At 41.3% G+C, this 26,833-nt stretch overlaps 2 protein-coding genes across 2 annotated transcripts; one reads left to right on the top strand and one right to left on the bottom strand.

Annotated features, from left to right (window-relative positions):
* Positions 1–522: 522 nt before the first annotated feature.
* Cct2 (chaperonin containing TCP1 subunit 2) lies at positions 523–16,023 on the top strand. The gene is made up of 16 exons (XM_042698754.1): positions 523–618; positions 1,461–1,535; positions 1,629–1,694; positions 2,230–2,341; positions 2,851–2,927; positions 3,023–3,135; positions 4,005–4,207; positions 6,481–6,581; positions 7,469–7,596; positions 7,842–7,945; positions 11,155–11,274; positions 11,658–11,786; positions 11,986–12,089; positions 12,871–12,970; positions 14,249–14,390; positions 15,767–16,023. The coding sequence occupies exons 1-16, from the start codon at positions 616–618 to the stop codon at positions 15,795–15,797; spliced, it is 1,608 nt and encodes a 535-aa protein (XP_042554688.1). The 5' UTR covers positions 523–615; the 3' UTR covers positions 15,798–16,023.
* A 4,154-nt stretch (positions 16,024–20,177) lies between these two features.
* Positions 20,178–21,017, bottom strand: Lrrc10 (leucine rich repeat containing 10). Its single transcript, XM_042699025.1, has one exon. The coding sequence runs from the start codon at positions 21,015–21,017 to the stop codon at positions 20,178–20,180; it is 840 nt and encodes a 279-aa protein (XP_042554959.1).
* Positions 21,018–26,833: the final 5,816 nt, after the last annotated feature.

The following is a 26,833-nucleotide window of genomic DNA, read 5'->3' as shown; positions in this document are numbered from 1 at the left end:
CTCAAGCCCACGGGATGGGATTTCTTCTGGTATCTCACTTGTTCACGGATAAATACAAACCCCACACGGCTGTTTTTCAGTATTATTAGTAGCCTTGGCCTCTCACGACCCAAATGCCTGTCAAATACATTTCCTGAAAAGAAATGATCTCTTCGCCAAGAACGGAAATGACAGGTAGGCTGGGGAATCACCGGGTCGGGCGGGAGAAACCCTCCAGACGCCTATTTTCTACACGACCAGCAACCCCGACGCGGCGGCAGCCCCGGCGGCTCCCAGTCTCTTTGTTCTTCACGGGTTCTACTCCCCGGGCGCCCCGCAGCACCCCTCCTCCCCCTTCCCTCTCACCCCTCCCTCCCCACAGCCGTTTCCGCTGCTGGGGCGGAGCGCGAGCCAAGCGCCCGCCTCCTCCGGTGTAAAGAGCTGCACTTCCGCCCCACAGACCATTGGATCAAACTGGTACCTCCGCTGGCAGTGGCGGGCTGGAGCGCCGTGCAGGCTCGGCCCCGCCCCCTGCATAGAGCGTGCGTCGTCACTTCCGCCCTCTTTTTTCCCCTCCTGCTGCCTTCCGGGCGTGAGGTGTGAGGGAGAAGGTTGTGCGCCGATCTCTTCAGAACCATGGTGAGCCTGTCCTCTCTCCCTCTCTCTCCTTTCCCACCCCAGTCCTCCTGGGCCCGGTCGTCCCTCCGGTGCCCAGCCGCCCCGCTGCTCCCCGTGTGGTCTCCGTGTCGCAGACCCCCTGGGCCTGTGCCCGGAGCCCGCCGCACATGGCGCGCGCCGCGGCCTGAGGCCTGGCTGCGGCCTGAGGCCTGGCTGCGGCCTGAGGCCTGGCTGCGGCCTGAGGCCTGGCTGCGGCCTGAGGCCTGGCTGCGGCCTGAGGCCTGGCTGCGGCCTGAGGCCTGGCTGCGGCCTGAGGCCTGGCTGCGGCCTGGCGGGCGGAGCCCCAGCAGGCGGGCCTGGAGGAGGAGAGGACTCAGAAGACAACGCTTCTTTCTGATGTGGCCTTCCCAGCTCCGGCGTCTCCCGACGCTCGGGGTCTGGGCCTCCCGAAAAGCGGAGAAATTTCTAGGGCTCGACCGGCCCCGCCTTCCCTTCGGGGCGGAGCGTGGAGGGCGGGGTCCGAGCGGCCCGAGGCTGGAAGATGGAGGGCCGCTGCTCCGGCGATCGCGGGGGAGCGGCGGGAGCTCGCTCGCTCTCTCTCTCCCTGCATCGTCATTGGTTTAACCTCGTCTTGAGTGTAGCCAGTCTCTCATGTGTGATTTCATTCCTAGTGCCCTCCTGGGAGTCCCCTTCCCTTCTGTTAAAGTAGATTTGACCTGCTCCAGTGGTGGACTCCTCGTTTGTCTGAAATTACTATGTTGTAAGCTTTCTCTTAGATACCTACTTGTACGTCTAGTGGGAGGTGTCTGACTATATGTGTTAAGAAGGATTGTTACTCAGATGGAATATTTCTTCATCTTTAGGCATCCCTTTCCCTTGCACCTGTTAACATCTTTAAGGCTGGAGCTGATGAAGAGAGGGCAGAGACAGCTCGTCTGGTAAGCCTGTTGTCCCACATTCTTTTAAAGATAAAGTTGTACTTTTTTTTTTCCTCTATAAAATCTTGGTGATCTTTTCTATTTTCCTTCCAGTCTTCTTTTATTGGTGCCATCGCCATTGGAGACTTGGTAAAGAGCACTTTGGGACCCAAGGGCATGGTAAGAAAATGAGCAATTTTTTTGTATTTTTTTTCTGTGTGTGGGGGGCAGGCACAAAGAAAGTTTTAATATTAGTTTTTAAAACCCTGATAACTTTTCAAGTAAGATGAATGCTTTTCTTGGTGAAAGGTAAAGTCCTGAGTCACCATCCTCAGTCACATGCCCCTTTTCATTGGCAAACAAATGTTACCATCCCCATATACATCTTTTTGTTACTTATTCTGTGGTTGGCTCTTAAATTCCTTTCAGTATAAGTGGCTGTGCTGCCTGTAGATCTACTGAGGAATAGTATTGTGCTGATAATCTTGATGGGTAATTTGTTTCCATAGTTTTCTCTGTTACACTGCTGAAACAAGCCTAGTTAACAGCTCTTTGTTTTCTAGAAGTAGACATGAAGGATTGCTTGTGGGCTGTATGCATTAAAAACATTTGGTAGTTAAATAGCCATCCAGAGTACTTACTAGACCTATATTGCTGAATGTACTGACCCATTTGTTCTTCAACTTATACTTAGAAACTAATATGTTCCTTTTAGGACAAAATTCTTTTAAGCAGTGGACGGGATGCCTCTCTTATGGTAACGAATGATGGTGCTACTATTCTAAAAAACATTGGTGTTGACAATCCAGCAGCTAAAGTTTTAGTTGGTGAGTCTGAAGATAATTTTAATTTCTGTTTTGTCTTCTGTGTTGGGTAGTTGTATTTTAATTAATACCTATCACTTTCTAATTGGTTATTGTTGTGATTAAAATACAAGTTTGAGAAGTTTGGTATCATTTGTAGTGGTTATCTTAGTCTGTTTTGTGCTTCTATAATGAAATACAGACTGGGTAATTTATTGGATAGGTTATTTGGCAGTTGTGGGGACTGGGAAGTACTATATCGAGGATTGATGTCTGGTTGGGGCCTTTTTCTGTGTCATACCTGATGGCCATCAAATGGGCAAGAGAAAGAGATTGATTGGGAATTACATTTCTAACATATGTACTTTGCCAGGGGTGTATTTAAGCCATAGTGTTCAGACTTATTTCAGATAAAAGAAGTTCCGAGAAATTTGTCAGGTGAGGAACATAGATGAGTGAGATTTAGATTGGTAGTGTTGATGAATATAGTAAACTACACAGGAGTAATAGAGTTAATTCATTTATTTTTCTAGATATGTCAAGAGTTCAAGACGATGAAGTTGGTGATGGCACCACTTCTGTTACTGTTTTAGCAGCAGAATTACTAAGGGTGAGAGTAAACAACTCAGTTTTTTGCTAATGTGGCTTTGTGTATCAGAAGTAATCAAATCTTTGTAACTTTTATTTATATGTCTTTGTTAATAGGAAGCAGAGTCTTTAATTGCAAAAAAGATTCATCCACAGACTATCATTGCGGGTTGGAGAGAAGCCACAAAGGCTGCAAGAGAGGCTCTGTTGAGCACTGCAGTTGATCATGGGTTGGTATATCAAAATACTGCTGTTTTGAAAATGCAGCCTAGAAAACCCTGAAAATTCAAGCTAGAGATCACAGCTTATCTTGCTAACTGTCCCCTCAGCAGTAAGACCTCATTATCATCCTTCAGAGATAGCCACTAAAAGTGAAACTTTGCATTTCCATTGTTAAATATGTGATCAAAGTAAACATACTAACAAATTATATAGTATCATTGTATAGGGTTTGTTCCATTTTTGAGGTGGTCTCTAGCCCAGACTTACCTCTAACTCATGATCCTGTCTTTTAACTAATTTAGTAACAGGTATGTTTCTGGGTGTTGATAGTCTGCAACATTAATTTTGAAAGAGTTAAATAATTGATTATAACATGTACAGCAGAAGAGATTGATGTTTTTGATGGTTTTTAACCTTACGTTGTAACAAATTTGTTACCAAAGAAGGGTTTCTAGAGTGTGATATACATTACCAAATAGACTTCCTGGAACAATGTACACATGTAACTGTATGAAAATGCTGTTTTCCTTTGATTTTTTTGTTTTTTGTTTTTCGTTGGTTGTGGGGCTTGAACTCTGGGCCTGGGCGCTGTCCCTCAGCTCAAGGTGAGCACTCTACCACTTGAGCCACAGCACCACGTCCTGTTTTCTGGTGGTTTTATTGGAGATAAGAGTCTCATGGACTTCCCTGCTGGGGCTTTTCCTTTGTTCTTGACAATATTTGTCCTCTGACTCCTCCCAGTTTGATGGAAAGATTGTCCTTTTAGTTAATATTTTTGTAATAACTTATACACCTGTGTGGTTAGAAATAGCTATAAATTTGAGAAATCGAGTTGATATTTTGATAACATTGTTTTTGTTTGGTTGGATTTATTTAGTTCTGATGAAGTGAAATTCCGGCAAGATTTAATGAATATTGCAGCAACAACATTATCCTCAAAACTGCTTACTCATCACAAGGACCACTTTACTAAATTAGCTGTAGAAGCTGTGCTCAGACTAAAAGGTTCTGGTAATCTGGAGGCAATTCACGTCATCAAGAAGCTAGGAGGGAGTCTGGCAGATTCCTATTTAGATGAAGGTATGTGTCTGTCAAACATAGGAAACTGTTAGCATGTGAAGGTTGCTGAGGGAATGGTTTTTAATTAATATGGACTAGTGAAACTTACAGAGTCTGAAAACTAGTGTTTTCTGACTTTTTTAAAAGGACCAATTATAATGCAACCATTTTTGTCATTCAGTTTAACCCATTTGTTATAGTGATAATGTGATTCGTCTAATTCTGTGGTATTTTAGCATTTTCTTAATCTCTAGACTTTATTTTATATGAAGAAACCACTTGCAGTCTCTAATAAAAGAAAAGTAGTTGCCTTTTATAAAAAATCAACTCTTCTCAAATGGTACTTGTCAAGTTTACATGTATTCTAAAGGAAAGGTCTGAATAAGGCAAATGTAGTATGATATTGAAGGCATTTATTTTGTTCATTTCTGTGGGTTGGACTAAGGGCCTGGACACTGTCCCTGAGCTTCTTTTGCTCAAGACTAGCACTCTACCACTTTGAGCCACAGTGCTACTTCTGGCTTTTTCTGTGTATGTGGTACTGAGGACTTGACCCCAGGGCTTCATGCATACTAGACAAGCACTCTTATCACGAAGCCACATTCCCATCCCTAGGGTTTTTTGCTTTGGGTTTTTTTTTTTTTAAGAAAAAATTATAACATTAATTGCAATTAAAAACAAGTAATTGCATATTATTAATGGTGTGTAAGGATATAGTTTTGAAAGCTCATGAGTCTTAAGTGCTATTTTCATAATATAGTTTGAAGAACCCAAAGCATTGTTTTGCTAAATTAAAGCTATCTTTCAGCTTCTGATCTTTCTGCTTTATCTTAAATGCTTGGAATCATAGGTGTGTAGCACCACATCCACCTCAGAATTTTCACATTGTATTTACTAAAAATGACCTATAACACTGTAGGTATTTCATTGTGGAGAAAAGGAAAAAAGGATTAAGTTGTGCTTGTTCTTGGAGTCTTGGTTTTGCTAAGAAAGTACCATTAAATCTGAAAACTCTTGGTTAAATTTATATGTGAAGTCTGTATAGTATTTCTCGTAAGAGAAGAATATTAAAATGAGGAAAACACTACAGGCAGTTTTAATGTAATAGGAATTTTAGTCCTCATGGTGCTCTGGTGAATGGTTAGAGTTACCTTTAAACCGCACAGAAAAATCCAAGCTTACCTTGATAAATTTTTTTCTATTGGTTTGTAGGGCTTGAACTCAAGGCCTGGGCGCTATGCTTGAAGCCCTTTTGCACAAGGCTAGTGCTCTACCACTTTGAACCACAGCTCCACTTCAAGTTTTTTGAATGGTTAATTGGAGATAAGAGTCTCAGAGCCCGGTGTCGGTGGCTCACACCTGTAATCCTAGCTACTCAGGTGGCGGAGATCTGAGGATCAGGATTCAAAGCCTGCCCAGGCAGGAAAGTCCTTGAGACTGCTATCTCCCGTAAACCACCAGAAAACAAGAAGTGGTGCTGTGGCTCAAGTGGTAGAGTGCTTGCTAAAGAGCTGAGGGACAGCACCCAGGTCCAGAGTTCAAGACCTATGACCGACTAAAAAAAGTCTTACGGAGACTTCTCTGCCAGGCTGACTTTGAACTCTGTGATGCTCAGATCTCAGCCTCCAGAGTGGCTAGGGTTATAGGCATGAGCCACCAGTACCTGGCTGTGATAAAAATGTTCTATATCTTAAAGAATCCCAGAAATAACAGGTATTACTAGACATATGTTGGTACCAGGTCAGGTTAGGCTGGTAACTAGCATCTCTATCTCTGATTATAGTCTTGTTTAGTACATAAATGTGGTTGATAATTGCCCATGCTGCCAGGGGTGTAGTTTATACCATGTTTGACTCCATTGTGTTTATATTTTACCACCAGCCTCAATTCTTTCAATAGCAATTCTTTAAATAGTAGTTTTTATCAGTATTGTTTGTATCTGAATCTTCATAGCTTTTTTCTCTTGATCAGCTTTATGCTAATAAAGTGAGCTTTATGTAATCATCCATATACCCAGTTCAGTAGTATAGATCTGAAACAAAAAGTTTCAAAGTACTTTGTGTAATACAACTATTATTTGTACTATGCTGTAATATTTTCTCTTATGTATCTTAAATCCATGAGTTAATTTAATGACCACTCTGGTGGACTGATTTATAGATTTTTTTCTAAAGACTTGGTAAATTGAATATAAATACATTCTTTGAATTAGTAATTTGATAGAACTCATAACTTTATAAGATGTATTAACACAATCTTGAAGTATTTAATGATATTCTTAACGTTTATTATAGGCTTTCTGTTAGATAAAAAAATTGGAGTAAATCAACCAAAGCGAATTGAAAATGCCAAAATTCTTATCGCAAATACTGGAATGGATACTGACAAGATAAAGGTACATAACTACACATGTAAATTGTAATTGCTGGTTGCTATAAATTTAAGAATAAGTCATACTAAAAAGTTTAGAACGTGTGTGTGTGTATTGTCTTTTTTTTTCCTTTCTTTTTTTTTGGTCCATTGTGGGGCTTGAAATCTGGGCACTGTCCTTCAGCTCTTCAGCTCAAGACGAGTGCTCTACCACTTGAGCCACAGCACCTCTTCTGGCCTTTTCTGTTCATGTGGTGCTGAAGAATCGAACCCATGGCCTCATGCATGTGAGGCAAGCACTCTACCACTGAGCCACCTTCCCACCCCCTATGTTTAATATATGTGGATGTAGTCATACCTTTTGGTTACATGAGTTTATACAAATGTTGAGATATGCTATAGAACTTTATTTTTTTTATTTAAGTAGTTGTACAAAGAAGTTCCCATTCTACAAAACAGTGTATGAATACAAGGTGTCTGACAACATTGTCACCCATTGCTCCTAACCCATCCTTTCTCTCACTTTTTTTTAAAATTGAGATTAGGTGATTACATAAATTTCACATATTTCAGTCTTGTGGAATGGTGATGCTTAGTTAAATAACCTTTACAAGTACGTTGTCATTATCATGGTCTATAGTTTGTGAATTCTATCATTCCTTCCTTCCCATCACTGTCTTTGTGTTGTTTAGTTCTTTTTCTTCTATGTCTAGTGCAACTGATGGGCTCCTTTATTGTATATTGTTCCATTTCCCACTTATTCTATGTCCTCCTCCTGGCTTCCCTCCATTGTGTGCTTATATATGGTCAAGAACATGAAATCATTTAGTAATGCTACAACAAAATGAATGGCTGTCCTTTGCTATAAAACTTTTAAGAGTATTGAAATCTGTGTTTGTTTTTCTGACTTAGATTTTTGGTTCCCGAGTAAGAGTTGATTCTACGGCAAAGGTTGCAGAGATAGAACATGCAGAAAAGGAAAAAATGAAGGAGAAAGTTGAACGTATTCTAAAACATGGCATAAATTGCTTTATTAACAGGTTTGTTTGCTTGTGCTATTTGTAATGTAAAAAATGACTTTTTTCCTATGAAAACTTATGTAACTACATTGAGTTATGTACATTTAATAGTGATTTTTCTAATTTAGTGATTTTGGCACATAATTTTACATTTTGTGCAATAAAGATTGAACCCAGGGTTTTAGAAGATACTGAGTCTAATATATCTCATTAAACTTAGAATTGGTTTGCTTTGAGCATATGGTTTACATGTATTTTATTTGCAGGCAATTAATTTATAATTATCCTGAACAACTCTTTGGTGCTGCTGGTGTTATGGCTATTGAGCATGCAGATTTTGCAGGTGTGGAACGCCTAGCTCTTGTAACAGGTATGAATAAAGGCATTAATTTCTAACAAAATAGTCACTCGGGTTTGTTGAGCATTACTATGTGCAATTTGTCATTGAGAATACAAAAAAGTCTCTGTAAAGAGTTGAGTATTTACAAACATTCTGATAACTTATATTTTTGGAAACCTTTAGATTTAGTTATTTTAAGGGGGTAGTACTGAGGTTTGGACTCAGGGCCTTGTACTTGCCAGGCAGGCACTCACACTTGAGCCACATCCCCAGCCCTTTTTTGCTTTTTCAGGTAGGATCTTGTGGAGGTTTTTTGTTGTTGTTTGTTTTTTTTTTTTTTTTTGCCACCTTAGCCTGAACTGCAATCCCTTCTACTTAGGCTTCCCATGAAGGGTGACAGGCACATGCCAACCTACTAGATTTTTTTTGTTGAGATAGAGTCTCTGTAACTTTCTGCCTAGGCTGGCCTCCTAAATAGCTGCCCCTAAGTTTTTTTTGCTCAAGGCTAGTGCTCTACCGTATGAGCTTTAGCCCAACTTCTGGCTTTGGGGGCATAGTTTGTTGGGAGATAAGACTTCTCAGACTTTACTGCCTGGGCTGGCTTCAACTCTTGATCCTCAGATATCAGCCTCCTGAGTAGGTAGGATTACATATATGAGGCAGTGGCACCTAGCAGTTGCTTATTTTTTAGGTTGCCTCGTCCTGAAATGCTTCAGATCCAGAAGTGTTTTGGATTTTCCTTTTTTTTTTTGTAATCACAGTATAAATAGTACATATAAGATAACTTGGGAATTGGACCTAAGTGGTAAGCATTATCCTTTAAATTCACTTATACTTACATACCTTAAACAGTCTGAAGGTATTTTACACAATATTTTTAGTGACTTGCGTTTTGAATGTGACCACATTAGGTGGTTTGGAATGCAGTTTTCCACTTGTGTTATGTTGGACGCTCTATGTGTAAGATTTTGGGTTTTCAGTTTAGGGATGCTTCATACATGTGCCACGTTATATAACCAGGTTTGCCATTGCTATAGGTTGCTTTTATTGTGTTAAAGATTCTTACAAACTTGACTAATTTATGTTCCAAAGAATGAGTTCAATCAAATACTTGTACTTAAACATCATTTATGTAAATTTTTCTATTTCATTTTTATTTATTTTAGCAGCATTAGGGTTTTTAATTTGGCCTCCCACTTAGCTTAGGCAAGTGCTCACTGACCCATGCCGCCAATCCTTTTATGGTGGTTATTTTTGAGATAGATTCTTGCCCAGGTATTCACCTGGCCCTTGTTCCACCTTTTTGGCTTCCTATCAAGTCTGGGATGACATACACACAACCATGCCAAATTTTTTCCATTGAGATGGATTCTTGACTTTTCCACTGCTAGCTGGCCTATGGCATCGATCTTCCATTCTCAGCCTCATATAAAGCTGGGATGATAGGCATTCACTACCTTGACCAGCTTGTGGTTTGAGAATGGTTCTTAGAAAATTTTCTGCTAGGACTAGCATTGATCCACAGCCCCCTTGACCCAGGTAACTTGGATTACAGATGTAAGTAGACCTGTGCTTGACAATGTTAATCTTTAAACTTGTAAAAGTAATGTTGAGGGCTGGGAAGGTGGCTCAATGGTAGAGTACTTGCCTTGCATGTATGAGGCCCTGGGTTCCATTCCTCAGCTCCACATAAGCAGAAAAGGCTGGAAGTGGTGCTATGGCTCAAGTGGTAGAGCGCTAGCCTTGAGCTGAAGAGCTGAGGGACAGCATCCAGACCCAGAGTTCTGGCCCCACGACCGGCAAAAAAAAAAAAAAAAAAAAGCTGAAATAAGTGAAGCAACCTAAAAAGGTCTGATGAAAATTTACATATAACAGTATCCTTCAATAGAGCTATGAATAACATATCCCAATTTTGTCACATGGATAACTATTTACAAACTGGAAATGTCTCTTTGCCTCTATGTTCTGTTATGGTTTTGGTATAATCTCTAACCCAAAGCTAAATTTAACAATCTTAACAATCTTTATCATCTGAATTTCATTGAGGTCCTTGAAAAAATGAGTAAGTTGGAAAATCGGTATGGAACCTAGGAATGAGGGTTAAGAAAACCTCAGGGTTTTTTTTTTGTTTTTTGTTTTTGTTTTTTTTTTTTTGGGTCCAGTCGTGGGGCCTGAACTCTGGGCCTGGGCGCTGTCCCTCAGCTCTTCAGCTGTAAACTAGTGCTCTACCACTTGAGCCACGGCACCACTTCTGGCTTTTTTCTTTTTGCTTATGTGGTGCTGAGGAATCGAACCCAGGGCCTCAGGCATGCAAGGCAAGTGCTCTACCACTGAGTTACCTTCCCAGCCCAAGACCTCAGTTTTGAGATGAGAGGTCACTTGTATTTAGTGTAGAAATGTTGCTAAGTATTGAAAAAAATTGAAGGTTACTAACATTTGGAGATTAGACGGACGTGGTCTTACTCCAGAATGATTCATGAGTCATTTTAGTGACGAGAAGTTTTCCTCTGACCTAAAGATTCATTTTGATTGTAACTAGAATGATTTTGATAACTTCATTAAGTGCTCTGGGAAATTCTCAGTATTTCTCTCCATTTTCATCACAACTTGGGCTTTTTGACATTTCGGCTGTTGTGAGAATTAGGTATCTAATGCTTCAGATCTTAGCTTCCTGAGTAGCAAGAGTCACAGGCATTAGCCACCAGTGCACAGCTGTTTTCATGTTCCGTGTAGGAAATTGTATCATAAAACTTTCATCTTGTAGCTCAGTGTGGTAGCTCATACCTATATGAGGCCAAGAGGATTGTGAATTCCAGGCTATCCTGGGCTGTGTATTGAGACATCACAAAGAACCTGTCCTTCTATATTCAGAAGAAAAATCTTGATTTGAATTAAAACATAAAGGTGAATGTTTATGTAAGTCTCAGTTTAACTTTTGGAGAGGTAGTACTATACAGTGTATGTACAGACCTGCCAAAGCCCAGAGTACTGGGATGTGAATTTCAGCTTCAATTTATACTACTTACATAACTTTAGATAAGTAACTGTAAACCTTTGCATTTTCTTAAGCCATATGTAAATGAGCCTTTCTCATTACGGTTGTTGTAAAGATTTTAAAATTCTACATGAAATACTTAGTGTGCCTGGCATATACTAAACAATTGATATTTAAAATGTGTTACTGCACATTGCAAAATAAATTTAAGCCTGTCATGCATTTTAATATTTAATGTTTATAGGTGGTGAAATTGCATCTACCTTTGATCACCCAGAATTGGTAAAGCTTGGAAGTTGTAAACTTATTGAAGAAGTTATGATTGGAGAAGATAAACTTATTCACTTTTCTGGGGTTGCACTTGGTGAGTGCTTACTATGTAGATACTAGTTTTAAGTGTTTATTGGGCTTTGTTAAAGTAGAAGAGGAAAAGTTACTGTAGTACCAAAATATTAGTCTTTAACTCTTGGCTCACACCAAGTTTTGTTTCAGTCTCATAAAGTCAACTTTATTTTGGCTGTGCCTATGTGAAGAGGGCACATCCAGCATACAGGGATTTTTTATTTTTTTTCCTAAATAACCTAGGATGATTATAAAGAACGATTAGTAGGAAGGAAAATATAATAAGTAGTAGACATATCAACTTTGAAAACTCAGTAAATATAATCATCACCTATAGAAATAATGGAAGGAAAACTAAAATGTGTTTTTTGACTTGGTGATAAGAATATTATGTTTTCACTTTAGGTGAGGCTTGTACCATTGTTTTACGTGGTGCCACTCAACAAATTTTAGATGAAGCCGAAAGATCTTTGCATGATGCTCTTTGTGTTCTTGCCCAAACTGTGAAGGATCCTAGGACAGTTTATGGTGGAGGTAAGCATTTGGAAAATATTAAACAACTTTACTACTTAAGAGGGCAGTGTAACAAATGATTTTATTGATTCTTGAAGAAATTTTATTGCCCTTGCACTTTATTAAAAAATGGTTGACATACCTTATTAGAGAATCAGCCATTTGGTATCCTAGAGACAGCTTAAGCATATAACTATTTTATTGGAATTTTACTTTGTAGGCTGTTCTGAGATGGTGATGGCTCATGCTGTGACACAACTTGCCAGTAAAACACCAGGCAAAGAAGCTGTTGCAATGGAATCTTATGCCAAAGCTCTAAGAATGGTAAACTATTAAAAATAGATCTATACTCAAATTTTATGTATATAGATGGTTTTGATATGAATGTGTTTCTCCATCCTGGGCAAGAAATAGTCCTTTTCTTGACTTTAAAAAAATGTATAGATTCTAGCTGGGAAGGTGGCTTAGTGGTAGAGTGCTTGCCTTGCATGCATGAAGCCCTGGGTTCAATTCCTCAGCACCACATAAGCAAAAAGAAAAAAGCCGGAAGTGACACTGTGGCTCAAGTAGTAAAGCACTAGCCTTGAGCTGAAGAGCTGAGGGACAGCGCCCAGGCCCAGAGTTCAGGCCCCATGACCGGATCCTTCCCCCCCCAAAAAAATGTACAGATTCTAAAGATTGGTTCATGAGCAGTGAATAAATAAGAAGCAAGCCAAGTGCCAGTGGCTCATTTCTGCAATCCTAACTACTCAGGAGGCTGAGATGTAGAATATCAGGGTTTGAGGCCAGCCCAGATAGAAAAGTTTGCTATTCTGCCTCCAAAAATAAACAGAAAAAAAGTGGTAGAGTGCCAGCCTAGAAAACATAGAAGCTCAGTAAACCTGTAATCCCAATACTGGGGAGACTGACACGGGAGGGTCTTGAGTTTCACAGTAGTCTGTACACAGAGGGAGGAAAACTCTAATCTCAAAAGGTGGGGGTTAGGGGCAACTTTTATATGGTTTCCAAGTGTATAATTTTAAAAACCTTACCTTTCTACTAAATAGGAATAAATTAATGGTCTGACTGCGGAGTAGATGAATTATTTGTCATCTTCATTTTATAGTTACCAACCATCATTGCTGACAACGCAGGCTATGATAGTGCAGATCTGGTGGCACAACTCCGAGCTGCTCACAGTGAAGGCAAAATAACTTCTGGGCTGGGTAAGAAATCAAGTGGAACTTCGTAGCAGTTAAAAGTAATTATGGGGTAGAGTAGAAGTTCCTTGTTGTGTAACTATTGTGTATGTGGGAAAATATCTTAACTTCTCATTTTAGCATTGCCATAAAATGTTAGATTTGTAACTAGTTTGGTAAGTGGCATAAAATAATGTTTGTATTCAAAATTTTAGTGTTCTATATTTCTTAAAATGTAATCAGTGAGGGCTAGAAGTGGGGCTCAAGAGCACTTGAATTCAAGCTGGCTTGGGGGCTCAGGCTTGTAGCTCAGGAGTCTGAAATCTGGTTTGTGGTTCAGCGCCAGTTGGAGCAGGAAAGTCCATCAGACTCTTTCTGCCAAGATATGTGGGTCAAGTGGTAGATGTCAGCCTAGAATGAAAAGTTTAGGGACAGTGCCTTGGCCCTGAGTTCGAGCCTCAGTAGTGGGAAAGGGGGTGAAGGTAGGGGTGGGGAAAGGACACTTTAAAATAATGTTAACATTTTGAGACATTCTTGGGTACAGATATCTAATACATAAATAAAAGTGGCTAATAAGACAGATAATTTCTTTTTCTCAAGCTAGGCACCTATGTCTCAACCCCTATAATCCTAGCTACTCAGGAGGCTGAGATCTGAGGATCTGAAGATCAAACCCAGCCTAAGCAGGAAAGTCCATGAGATTCATATCTCCAGTAAACTAAAAAAAAAAAAAAAAAAAAATCGCCAGAAGTGGAGCTGTGGCTCAAGTGGTAGAATACTAGTTACCCTTAGCAAAAGAAGCTCAGGTATAATACCCAAGTACTAAGCAAGCCCCAGGACTGGTGTGCATGCATGCACATACACACATACCTGAAAAGCTATGTAGACATTGTAGACATTACAGGCACATTAGTGCCAGGATAAATAATCCAGTCCCTCAGGACAGAACCAATTAATTGTATGTTAGAAGATAAAGTGGGATTTTCATAGAAAGGGAAAATTAGGTAAACTACCTCTGGATTCTCAATTTTTCATAATGCTAAGCAGATTTTCCATAATAATTTTATATATTTTAACGAAAGGTAAAAGATTAGTATGTGAGGGGGTGTTTGTGTAATTTTTCATTGGATCATGTTTCCCTGTGTTAATGCAGGCTTTCCTTGAACATCTTTTTAAGGTGATCTGCTAAGTCAAGTAGTTAGGCATTGTCATCTTTTAAAAAAGAGAAGAGCCAAATTTGATTTGGCTATAAACTATTCAAGATTTTTTAACTCTGTGGGACTTACTCAGTAAATATTTTTTCAGATATGAATGAAGGTACCATTGGAGATATGGCAGCACTGGGTATAACAGAAAGTTTTCAAGTAAAGCGACAAGTTCTCTTGAGTGCAGCCGAAGCAGCAGAGGTGATTCTCCGGGTGGATAACATTATTAAAGCAGCACCAAGGTAATAAAGCATTAAAGTATTGTCATCAGTACCATCATCAAGGCAAGACCTTGGGAGCTCTTTGTTTAATAATTGTAATTAATGGAACATAGAGTCCTAAGTCATGCTTAGTTACTTAAAAATCTGTAGTTACAATTCTTAAACTTTATACAAAAGCTTAAGGAGGAAGATGCTTGGGCAGCCAACGTAGCTCTGTGAAGTGAAAAGGAACAAGAAGGGCCACACTTTGAAAGCTCAGATACCAGGGGGTTGGGCTGATGCAGCAGGCTGCGTATGTCTTTTTACAAAGGTGAATCTGTGCAGTTTTCTTTCGGGATACATTTCCATGGTATGTTAAATTCCTTAAACATTTTATTCAGCTTTTCTTAAGTTTCTGTAAGAGTTCATTTATATGAAAAATTCATTCATACCCTCAACCCACCCCCTCCCCCCCCCCCCCCCCCAAAATGCAGTGTTGTTATAGTTGGTCTTTCACTGAAAGAACTTTAGGAAAGGAAGGACTCATTTTGGCTTATTTCTGAGGTTCCTGTTTCAGTCAGATGAGGCAGTGGAATTTCGCAGTAAGGTGTGGCAAAGTAAAGTTGCTCACCTCATGGCATCCTGGAAGCAGAGGCAGGATGAGCGGGGAAGGGACAATACCTGTCCTCAGGAATCTTTGTCTAGTTACCTCAATCACCTTTGAAGTGGGTCAAATATTTACAAAATGGTACCTTACATGGCTTTTTAAGTATATTTTAAAAATGAGTAGTTTTAATTCGGTCTTCCCATACTTTTTGCACTGCTGAATTATTTTTCAAACCCTCTTCTCAAGAGTTGGAAGTGTTAAAGTTTGAAATTGTTCTAGTGCCCTTGCCTTCCTCTTCCAAAACACACTCATGTTCCCTCACATTGAGTGGTCACCAGAGACAAAAGATGTGAAGGATTATTATTAGCATACTAAAGTTAATTTTCCTACTCATAACCATCAACTTTCCATAACACTTATTTTGATCCTGATTTGTTATCTACAATATCTAGTGTCTTGTTTATAGCTTCTGGTTTAAAGTAGCTATAAGAATTAAGCCACATGTGATGCTGTACATCTAAAATCCCAGCTCTTGAGAAACTAAGGCAGTAGAGTCACGAGTGAGTCCAGGCTGGGCTACATGGTTGAGACCCTTTAAGGATTAGCCTTTTCTGGGGTGTGGGCCTTTGTTAAGTTATTTGGATGAAAAGTTGAGTACTAAATATCTACAGGCTTTCACATTCCAGATGGTTGTAACAAAACTGTTGGGGTTGTATATAGTGTTTTTTTAAAAAAAAAAAACTGTTGTTAAAATACTTTTTATATTTTAAAATGTGGCTACTTTTTATAAATGTGTACCTTTTTCTTATAGGAAACGTGTCCCAGATCATCACCCTTGTTAAGCATTCCCATTTGCTGTTGATCTCTGGACCAGTTCATGGTAATCTTATGTTTAAAAGACTTCAACCTCTTATAGAAGACTGTGGAATATGAACCCATAAGTTTGGACATTTAGCTGACCTTCTGTTTTAACATGGGTCTAATTTATTTGCTATTTCATTTTCCATTCAAGTTGGTTGATTTAAACTTTCATTTAACTGTTCATTAAAATAAAAATTTGAATGATTACTTAGTTCTTACATTTATTGATCTGTGTGTATCTTTGCTTGATTTATTAGTGGGAGTGAAGGATTACATTTTTTAATATAAAGTCCTGGCTTAATGATTGACTTTTATACCTTTACAAAATAATTATCTTGATTGACATTACCCCAAGTCAGATGTTTTAAGTACACCATACATTAATCTTTTAGTTTTGTTGCTGGGCCATATATATACTCAATCATGCATAGCTTTACTATTCATTTAGTGAGTGTGTGTGTATGTGTGTGCGCACGTGCGTGCGTGCACGTATGCGTGCACAGGCTACTGACCCTGACAGGCTTTTTTGCTCATGGATATGCTCTACTACTTAAACCACAACTCCATTTCCAGCTTTCTGGTAGTTATTGGCGATAAAAGTCTTTGTGGTTCTAGCTACTCAGGAGGCTGAGATCTGAGGATCATGGTTCAAAGCCAGCCTGCAGGAAAGTTCATAAGACTCTTAAATAAACCACTAGAAATCTGGAAGTAGTGCTGTGGCTCAACTGGTAGAGAGCTCGCCTTGAGCTGAAGAGCTGAGGAACAGCACCCAAACCCAGAGTTCAAGCCCCATGACCAACCGAAAACAAAGTCTCTGTGGGCTTTGCTGCACCAGCTGGCTTTGAATTGAGATTTCTAGATCTCAGCCAGAGTAGCAAGGGGTGCCTGTTTCTTCCCTTTTTTTGCCAGTCTTGGGGCTTGAATTTTGCCTGGGCACTGTCCCTTGGCTTCTTTTGCTCAAGGCTAGCACCCTACCACCTTAGCCACCGCACCACTTCCAGCCTTTTCTGTTTATATAGTACTGAGAAATTGAACCCATGGCTTCATGCGTGCTAGGCAAGCACTCACTCTCACTAAGCCACATTCCCAGCCTCCATTTAGTTTTGTGTAGTGAAATTACTGTAGTATTGATAGAGTTTTACAAAATTAAAGTTAATTGGAAAAATGATTTCAAGTTTGAAGCAGCCATATTCCATGTATTATTCCATCTCCAATACTTAGTACAATGAGTCCTAAAGAAGATCTCTTTTTTTTTTTGGTCAGTGTTGGGCTTGAACTCAGGGCCTGGGCACTGTTCCTGAGCTGTTTTGCTTAAAGCTAGCGCTCTACCACTTGGAGCCACAGTTCCATTTCTGGTTTTTGAATGGTTAATTGGAGGTAGGAGTCTCATGGAGACTTTTCTGCCTAGGCTGGCTTTGAACTGCTATCCTCAGTCCTCATTCCAAGGAGCTAGGACTACAGGTGTGAGCCATCAGTTCCCAGTTTAAGGTCTTGATTGATTTTTTTTCTTAATGTAAATCGGTTAGAAAATAAAAATGGATATATAGTGAATTTGTGTTAAGTGTGACAAGATTTGCAAGTTATCCATGCATCTGCATCTTACAGAATGCTTCAAGGAATAAGGAAGCCTAGCTTATAAGTTTTTAATGAGTCTGAAGGGATGTTCTATTTTCAAGGATTTGCACTGATGTATCAGTGTATGTAAGTTTGTCAGTATTTTGTTATGTAAAGTTTTTTTTAATGGGAAAACTTGGTATTCATTGTGAAACTGGTTTATATCCTCCAGTGTTCACTTAAGAGAAATGTTTCATGATTTATCAAGAGAATTGTTTCAGCAACATTGATATTTTACTTTTAACAACATTAATATAGCAGTAGCATCTGCTGTGTGGAAGTGCTTTGTCAAACTTATCAGTTGATTGAGAAGTTGCAAATTGAAACTGTTGAGATAGGTAAAGCAGATGAATAGGACATGACAAAACCTTGAGAGCTTTCAGTGGAGAGGTGGGTATGTTTGTCCTGTAATCCTGTCTACTCTGGAGGCTGAGATCTGAGGATTGTGGTTTGAAGCCAGTCCTGGCAGAAAAGTGTAAGACATCTCCAATTAATGGCCAATGAGCTGGAAGTTGAGCTGTGGCTTTAAGTGGTAGAGCACCAGCCTTGAATGAAAAAGCTAAGTAAGGGACAGAACTCAGGCTTAGAGCTCAAGCCCTACTTACCAGCACCAAGGAAAAAAGTTTAGAACCATCACATAAAACTTCAGCCTAAAAAGAGAAATGTGGGAGCTTAATTTTTGTGTATGATGTCTTTACCCTTCCCCTATTACTCTGTAGTGCTGGGATTTGAACCAAAGGCACTTGGCATACTAGGCAAGTGCTCTTAGCCACTGAGATAAACCTGCAGTCCAACTGTTTTTCCTTTTTTACTTCATAGCCTTTGAAGGAAGCTCTGACAGATAATGTTGAATTTAGGTGTAGAAAGACCCCCAAGTCCATGGATATTTTTAAAACGTTTAAAACTTCAGAGGTAAGTGAAATCTTATAATGGTTTTAGGATGAAGTTTTTTTTGTTGTTGTACATTTTTTAGTGTAAAAATGCTGTACAGAGCGGTTACAGTTACATGAGCAAGGTAACAAGTACATTTCCTATTGAGCATCGTTGCCTCCTTTGTTTTCCCCCTACTATCCCTTCCCACCTCCACAACTACACCCCCCCACCCCTGCCGAAGTTGTAAAGTTCATTTTCAACATGGTGTTTTGTACATCCCATTGTTACAGTGGGTCCACCTGTATCTTGCTGGCAAGAACTTGATTTCAGTCATGAGCAATTCAATATGAAAATACACTATAAGTCCTATTGGTTTCAATCATTAGCAATATGAAAATAGACTAATCTTAGCTATATAAACATACAAATATAAACATTACATTTAGTGATTAAATGAGCCTTTTGGCAGTCTAATCAATGGATTGTACATGCTCTACACATGAGTGGTAATGGGGAGGAATTATGGGATACCAAGAAACCTCTGATAAGAAAACACATGAAATTAGTCTGCTTTGTTATTTTGTGTGTGTGTGTGTGACAGTACTGGGATTTGAACTAAGGGCCTTGTACTTCCAAGACATGTGTTGTACCTACTTGAGTCCCACTGCCCGCCTTCCCCCCAGCCAAAGTTTTGGAACCAAACTTTGATAAGATGGTTTTTATGGAAAAAACACTTCTTTAAGGTCAGTATGGTTTTAGTTAAGAACACTTGTCATTTTATGAAAAGATTAAGTCACCCATTGACAGCAGTTTCTTTAAAGCTTGCATATTTTTGTGGGAAGGTCACAATTTGCATACCTTAAAAAATAATGGTGAATATATCTAAACTCATACTGGTTGTTCAAAGACTCTTACACACAAAAATCATATAGAATAGAAGCTTACCTATAGAATCTAAAAAGGTAAATTTCCCATAGACCTTTATAACCTTCAAATTCCAAAGTGCTTGCTTCAAGTGAACAGATTTCTCACCTACTCCTTTAACCTAGTATGATTCTGAATATGTGGTTTTCCTCCCAGCTACAGAGATTCCATTCAGTTCTGGTTCATTAGCGTGAATAAGCAGAAGGTGCCTGCTCTGGGAGGTAGCCAGCAATCACAAGGCTGCATTGCAGAAGGAAGAGAGGCTCCACTTTCCACAAATCTTCTAAGACTATCATTGACAGAAAACTGGGAGTAGACTTGGGGAAACCTTTTTGGCAAAAATGAACCACTGTTAAGTTTAATGTGGCACTCTACCAAAAGTCATTCTCTACCCCTTGGGGGTCTTTTCAGCAGTGGCTGTAAACTGCTGGGAAAAGTTTCATGTTGAGCCTTTGCAATAATTTTGCAGTAGTTTTTTTTTTTTCACATAGTTTTCTATGGATCTGATTAACTAGGTAAAATTGTCCTTTTCAATGACATGACTTAGTATATCAGTCAGTACTATTGGTAGTAGTTCATAGCTAAGAAAATGTCTGTCACAAAGGAACAGGCCAACAGAACATTTAATGGATTCTTTAACAAATACCTTACTTGAGGAGCTCACAAGCTCATGACCAGCTATTTCTGGGGTGTAGAGGAGGCCAAAGTGTCTTGCTCTTAAGTGTTGAAAATAATTGCTTCTAGAGGCTGTTTATAGTTATAGCCACTCTGGGTTGCTAGACCACTGGTAACATTTCCCTTTAGAAGAAACACTAAAGTCCTGTTTCTTTATGACATTTCATCTCACTATTAGTCCCTCAAATGACCCAGAACAATCCCTTCCAGTACAGGAGAGGTCTTCTGAACATGCTGGAGTTGCGGCTTCAGCATTGACCTACGACTAACGCTATTCAAGAGCTTGTAGGGAGAAGCCGTGGAGTGGAGGCAGATGCCCGCGGCTCCTCATTTCCTTCCATGGTTAGTGCATAGCGCCTGGCTTTTCTGGGATCAGGCTCTGGTGTCTCTTCTGCCCATCTTCCCACTCGCCGCACACCTTTGGCCACCTTTGGTGCATTCCGGCAAGGATTGTGATCATAAATGACCAGCTTCAGATTTGACAAGTGGGCCAGGCTGGGAAAGTAACGGATGCTGTTCCGGTCCACATCGATGACTTCCAGGAAGGGCATGTGCAACAGCACAGGGGGGAAGTCACTCAGCAGGTTGCCTGACAGCCAGATGGTCCTCAACTCACGGAGACGCCTGAGTTGACCTGGCAACAGACGCAGGGCATTGGAACCTGCATGCAGGGTCTTAAGGAGGCTCAGCTCACACACCACATTTGGCAGGTGGGTCAGACAGTTGGCCTCGATCCACAGGGTTTGGAGATTCTGGAGCAGGCTTAGCTCATCTGGGAGGTCGCAGAGCTTATTGTTGCCCAGGTAGAGGATGCAGAGCTGTTTCAAGGTACACACCACCTGGGGCAGAGCCTTAAAGTTGTTGAAATCCAAAGCCAGGATCTGCAGGTTCTGTAGCTGTCCCAGCTCTGGAGGGAGGCTGTTGAGATGGTTGTCGCTCAGATAGAGCTTGACCAGCTCTGTGAAGGTGCACACATGCACAGGGAAGCGACGTAACTGGCTTCCACTGAGATCCACCATCTTGTCCAGTGGCATTTCCCAGAGGTCTCCAACTACGTAGTTCTGGCAGCGGTCAGCGGGGATGAAGGCCACGAGGGCTTTGATGGTGTTTCCCATGTAGAGCTGCTTGGTGGCCCCTATCCACTGATTCACCCTGAGAGTAGACCTGGTTCTGCTCACTGCTCTAGGACCCATCCTACCTTCCTTTTATAACCTGGGGATCGTGTGACAAAAGCCAGTCACTTTGACAGGGAAAAGTGCTCCTGATAGCAACTTGAGTGTGGGGTGACAGATCTAGCCAACAGGCAGGGTCTGAGAGGCCATGTCTGACTCACATTCTTTCCTTAATCACCTAAGTCCTAATTCCCCTTATCTCTCTTTTTTTTTTTCATTTTGAACTGAAAATAAGTACACTTTTTTCCCCCCCCAAAATACTGAGACATTGCACAGAGGTGAAATGAGGAAAGTGAAAAGGGTCCATCATTTAACTGAGCATAGGTAAATACGTTTAGTTATTTAAATTTTTTAATTGCTATTTTAAAGGTCATCACCTTACAGAGAGCTTACAGTTAAATAAGTTAGGTAACGAATACATTTCTTTTGGACAATGTCATTCCTTCCCATGTTCTCTCCCAGTTACTTAGTTATTTTTGTGTTGTTAGTAGGGCTTGAACTCAGAGTCTGGGCACCATGTCTTAGTTTTTCTGAGGCAAGCCTAGTCCCAGCCTATTAAGAAGTCGGTCTGGGAGTGTACCACCCTCTAGAGTCTGAGGCAGATTCTATGAAGACCCATTTCCCTCGCTTCCTTTCCCTCACACCCAAGCTCTCACTGGGGCTCATTCTTCCTCTAGTTCTGCACCGCTAGAATGATGGAATTCTCTCAGAGCTTGGGTTATGTTGCACTGTTCATTGTTGAAGCTACTTTGCTCAGAATCATTGTCTTCAGCAGCTCAGCCCTGGAAGAGAATCCAATTAACTGTATGAGAACACAGATCAGACTTTTATTAGAGTGACTTCATGGCTCTGTCACCGTTAATGTAGCATTGCAATGAGGTATCCAGTTTATCAGCCTCTGACTTTGCTTCTTAAATAGTGGCTATTTTATCCCTCTAGGTAACAGTTGGTAATGTTTGAAGACTTTTGTTGTTGTTTGTTTGCTTTGAGATGAGATCTTGCATGTTACACAGGCTAATCTGGGTCTTACAAACTGAAGCATTCCTCATATCAGGCTGAGTAGGATTCTGGGGCTTGAACTAGGGGATCTTCCTTTCACTTAACATTTTCGCTTAATGTTGGTGCTGTATCACTCAAGCCACACCTCCACTTTTGGCTCCCCCCTCCCCTGCCCGCTTCTCCCCCCCTACACCCCCGGTCATGAGGCTTGAACTCTGGGCCTGGGCGCTGTCCCTCAGCTCTTCAGCTCAAGGCTAGCACTCTACCACTTAAGCCACAGTGCCACTTCTGATTTTCTGAGTGGTTCATTGTAGATAAGAGTCTCACGGACTTTTCTTCTCAGGCCGGCTTTGAACCTTGATGCTCAGATCTCAGCTTCCTAAGTAGCTAGGAAGGATTACATGCGTGAGCCACCGCCACTTGGCTCACTTTTGGCTTTTTGTGGTTAATTGGAAATAAGAATCTCACAGATTTGTTTGCCTCTGCTGGCTTTAAACCTTGGTCTTCAGTGCCTGGCCTCTCATTATTTTTGCTTTCCAGCTGAACTACTGTATTGTGCCTTATCACAGGCTTAACACTATGGAGCCAGGTGACTATGGACTGAAACCTCAGAAACTGTAAGCCAAAACAAAAGTTTTCTCAGCCAGGCACTGGAAACTCATGCTTGCGATCCCAACTACTCAGGAGGCTGAGATATGAGGATCACAGGGCTGGCTTTGAACTTCCAAAAACTGGAAGTGACATTATGGCTCAAAAGTGGTAGAGTGCTAGTCTTGAGCAAAGAGGGCTCAGGGACAGTTCCAGGCAGTATGCAAGCCCTACAATGGACAAAAAAAAAAAAAAAAAATTAAAAACACCCCCTCCCCAAAAAACAACCTTTTCTCCTTTAAGCTGATTTATAATTTATTTTTCTCACAACCACAGAAACATACCAAGTAGAAAGCTAATATCTTCCATGCAGATATATGCAAAACTAGCTTATAATTAAAATACATTTTTGCTGTGGTCGGGTTTGAACCCAGGGCCTTGCACATACTAGCTACATACTCTTCCATTGAGACATATCCCCAAGCCTCCCCAGATGGCTTTTTACTGACCTCAAATGATACTGAAATGTTGCTTTTGTTTAAGCAGGCATTGCAATGTCTTATATCCCCTTTCTATTACGTAAAGCCCTGTTATACTGGGTTCCCAAGTTGGTGAAGGAGCTAGTGTCACATTCTCTCAGTGCTTTGCGGAGTGGTCCACAAACTTGCACAGAATGAGTGAAAGTGACGTGATCTTCACTGGCAATCTCAGGACAGATTTGGTCTGCTCTTTTGTCAGAAGCACAACCCTGGGAAGAAAGCCTCTGTCTAAAAATAGGGCAATCAGAGGCATGACTGCCCGGGCAGATGGAGGGCCTTTCTGGCACTTGGGGACAGGCCTGCTGATAAAAGTTTTCTGCTCCTAGGGCCCAGATTACTCACAGTTGCTTTCCAGATCAAAGAGCCTGAGGAAAAGCTGGCCTCGCGCCACGCACATGTCAGGTGCTTGTTATGGAACACTATACTAAGGCAGGAGTGGCTCCATTGGCCTCCGGGCCTGCCCTCCAGATGCATTAGGAGAGGGCTCCCAAGTGGAAGACAGGCATGTTCTAATACTCAGGGGAGCCACTTGCTTCCCCTTACATGTGTCTTTCTTTTCTTTTTAGCTACTACCAAAAGTTGAATTTTCCCTTCCATTATACATTGGAGACTGGTTTATAGCGTAGTATTTACTGCGTCAAGCCTCATGGGCTTGAAACTTTTTTGTTTTGTATTAAATTTTTTTCCTTTGCTTTTCTCTTCTTTTCTTTTTTTCTTGTGCTTGAACTGAGGCTTGAACTCAGGGCCTGGGCACTGTCCCTTAGTGCTCAAAGCTGTTCCTCTACTACCTGAGCCACAGCTCCACTTCTGGATTTTTGCTGGTTAATTGAAGATAAGAGTCTCATGGACTTTTCTCTCTGGGCTGGCTTTTTGTTGCTGCTGCTGCTGTTGTTTTTGTCGTCAGTGTGGGGCCTGAACTCTGGGCCTGGGCACTGTCCCTCAGCTCGTCAGCTCAAGGCTAGTTTTCTATCACTTGAGCCACAGTACCACTTCCGGCTTTTTCTGCTTATGTGGTGCTGAGGAATGGAACCCAGGGCCTCATGTATGCAAGGCAAACACTACCACTGAGCCACCTTCCCAGCCCTTCTGGGCTGGCTTTGAACCAAGATCCTCAACTCTCAACCTCCTGAGTGGACAGGGTTATAGGCATGAGCCTCTGATGCCCAGCTTTTTGTTTGTTTGTTTGTTTGTTTTGGTAGTGCCTTCCCTGTGCTGAGGAGATACTCTACACATGAACATGTACCTCCCCAGCCCACACACAATATTTTAAGAGCGGTTTTAGGTTCATGACAAAATTGAACAGGAAGTACAGAGATTTTCTCTAGAAATCTGGTCCATCCCCCAGAACTCACCCACTAATAACACCCCACATCGGAGCAGTACATTAGTCGCACTCAATGAACCTCCCTTTAGATATCATTTTTACCATAAACCCATAATTTCCATGAGGATTCGCTTCCAGTTTTAGCATTTGGTGTCTGATCACACTGGAATACCACTACTGGACTACATGGTAGGTGTCAGCATTATTCTGCATTTTCAGATGAAAGAGAAAGGGGTGTGGGAGACCCCTGCTCCGCACCATGGTTGGTGTCACACAGCTTCATCTCAAGAGTTTATATGTAAGTTGGTATTACTCCTACTAGTCCTTCCTGAGTGGCCTCCTGGTCTCTGTTTACCTGCTGCACACCTTCCCTTACCAGCTGTCTAGATGGAGAATGTTTCTTGAACAGCTACCATCATGGAGCCTTAACTGCATACCTGGTACTCAGCAGCAGGTCCATTTGAACCTCTTAGCAAACCCTTGAAGTATGAATGATTATCATGCTCACTTTTCAGATGAGGAAACAGATAAGGGGTGAGGTGGGGTTGGGTGGTCATAGAGCCCGTTGGTAATCTACAAGGCTAGGGGCCAAAGCCCAGGGGCTGTCTCCATCTTGGAGTGTCTTAAGTAATGAAGTGAGGTTCAGAGGCTTCTGGAAGAGAGAGACACTTGCCAGGAAATGGTGCAGAAAAGTGAGAAGGAAACTGTCCCTCAGCCACATCTCTCTGACATCCGGAGCAGAACTTTCCAAGAATCTGAAGTCCTGAGTCTGACTGCCTGAGGGTGTACTCTGCTGTGACACTGAGTCCATGCCCCATGATAAACTCTGTGGGTGTGAGCCAGTCTCAAGTGTGGGTGCAGTGCACTTGGGCAGGCCCTGTGACAGGTCCTGAGGTTTCCAGGTTAGGCCCAGTCTGCATAGCAATCCTGGTTCCCAGGACACTGATTAGGGCAGGCTGGCTGATGGTAGAAGAGGGCGGGCTGGCACTGACTCTGGGTCAGACTGCTCTGCCAGTCCCAGCAAATACCTGCAGCCTTGAAACACAACTGTGGAGATCCCATTTAAGAACAGAAAATGTTTGATGAGAAAAGTTCCTTTTAAGAGTATTCTTCATGAAGCATGGGCATTCTTCATGTACTGGGCATGGGCGCTGTCCCTCAGCTCCTCAGCTCAAGGCTAGTGCTCTACCACTTGAGCCACAGGGCCACTTCCATTTCTTTCTGCTTATGTGGTGCTAAGGAATGGAACCCAGGGCCTCATGCATGCAAGGCAAGCACTCTACCACTGAGCCACCTTCCCAGCTCCCTCTTTACTACAATTTTGAAAAAAAAAAAGAAGATTAAAAAGCACGCTAAGATGCTAACTGTGCTTTCAATAATGAGACATTTACTTTTTCCTATTCTTTGTAAAACACAATGTATTTACTGTGTGTGCGCACATATGTGTGCACTCATACTTGCGTGTACATGCAAGCATGAGCTAGTAATGGAGCTTGAACCCAGGACCTAGGCACTGTCCCTTAGGCTTTTGCTCAAGGCTGATACTACCACTTGAGCCACAGCTCTATTTCTGGCTTTTTGCTGGTTAATTGAAGATTAAGAATCTCATGGACTTTACTGCCCAGCTGGCTTCGAACCTTGATCCTCAGATCTCAGCCTCCTGAGTAACTAGGGTTTACAGTGGTGAGCCACCAGTGCTCAGGTATTGTGTTTGTTTATAGTGAAAAATACATTAAAACATGTTAATGCATTTTAAAGTCATCTCTTTGCTTCTGGCGTGGCTTATGCCTTTCTTGGGGACTCTGGTGTCTAGAACAGCAATCTCCTCTGTAAAATTTCCTCCCTTACGACATGGGAAAATGTTAGGACAGCAGAACTGCATATCATTAGTGGGAGCACTGGCTCATGTAAATGGTCAGCATTCGTTATTATCATCAAAATTGGAAAAATTGGAATCTAAAAAAAAGAAGAAATAAAATAAAAATGTTATTATAGTCACTAGGGGGCACTCCTGGACCTGGGAACCCACAGTGCCATAGTATTCATAGGTTGATAGATGTGAGAAGCAAGCAGGAAGGCTACTTCCTTGCTTGCTGAGCTTTTGCAAGCTATGTGCTGAGAAAGAAATCACCTTTGGAGTAGGAAATAGCCACTTGTCCCCCATCCCCCCAAGTAGCAGAAGGGACCCAGCACTCCCAGGAAAGCACATATCCTATCAAATTGTCCGACGGCGAGGTGGGTGGGTATTGGCATGCAGTGCAGGACCAGTGGTCTCAGGGGAGACAGATGAGAGGGGGCATTTGGGCAGG

The sequence above is a fragment of the Dipodomys spectabilis genome, unplaced genomic scaffold, assembly GCF_019054845.1.
Source record: "Dipodomys spectabilis isolate Male_0828 unplaced genomic scaffold, ASM1905484v1 ptg000234l, whole genome shotgun sequence".
NCBI classification, from domain to species: Eukaryota; Metazoa; Chordata; class Mammalia; order Rodentia; family Heteromyidae; genus Dipodomys; species Dipodomys spectabilis.
This window is presented reverse-complemented; position numbering and strand designations above follow the sequence as displayed.

What these genes read in the sequence shown, in the direction of transcription:
- Cct2 (XM_042698754.1), top strand. An exon ending in ATAAATTGCTTTATTAACAG is followed by an intron (nt 7,597 to 7,841) that starts GTTTGTTTGCTT and finishes TTTTATTTGCAG; the next exon opens with GCAATTAATTTATAATTATC. An exon ending in TAGGACAGTTTATGGTGGAG is followed by an intron (nt 11,787 to 11,985) that starts GTAAGCATTTGG and finishes TTTACTTTGTAG; the next exon opens with GCTGTTCTGAGATGGTGATG.
- Lrrc10 (XM_042699025.1), bottom strand. Translation starts at nt 21,017, where the DNA reads ATGGGAAACACCATCAAAGCCCTCGTGGCCTTCATCCCCGCTGACCGC.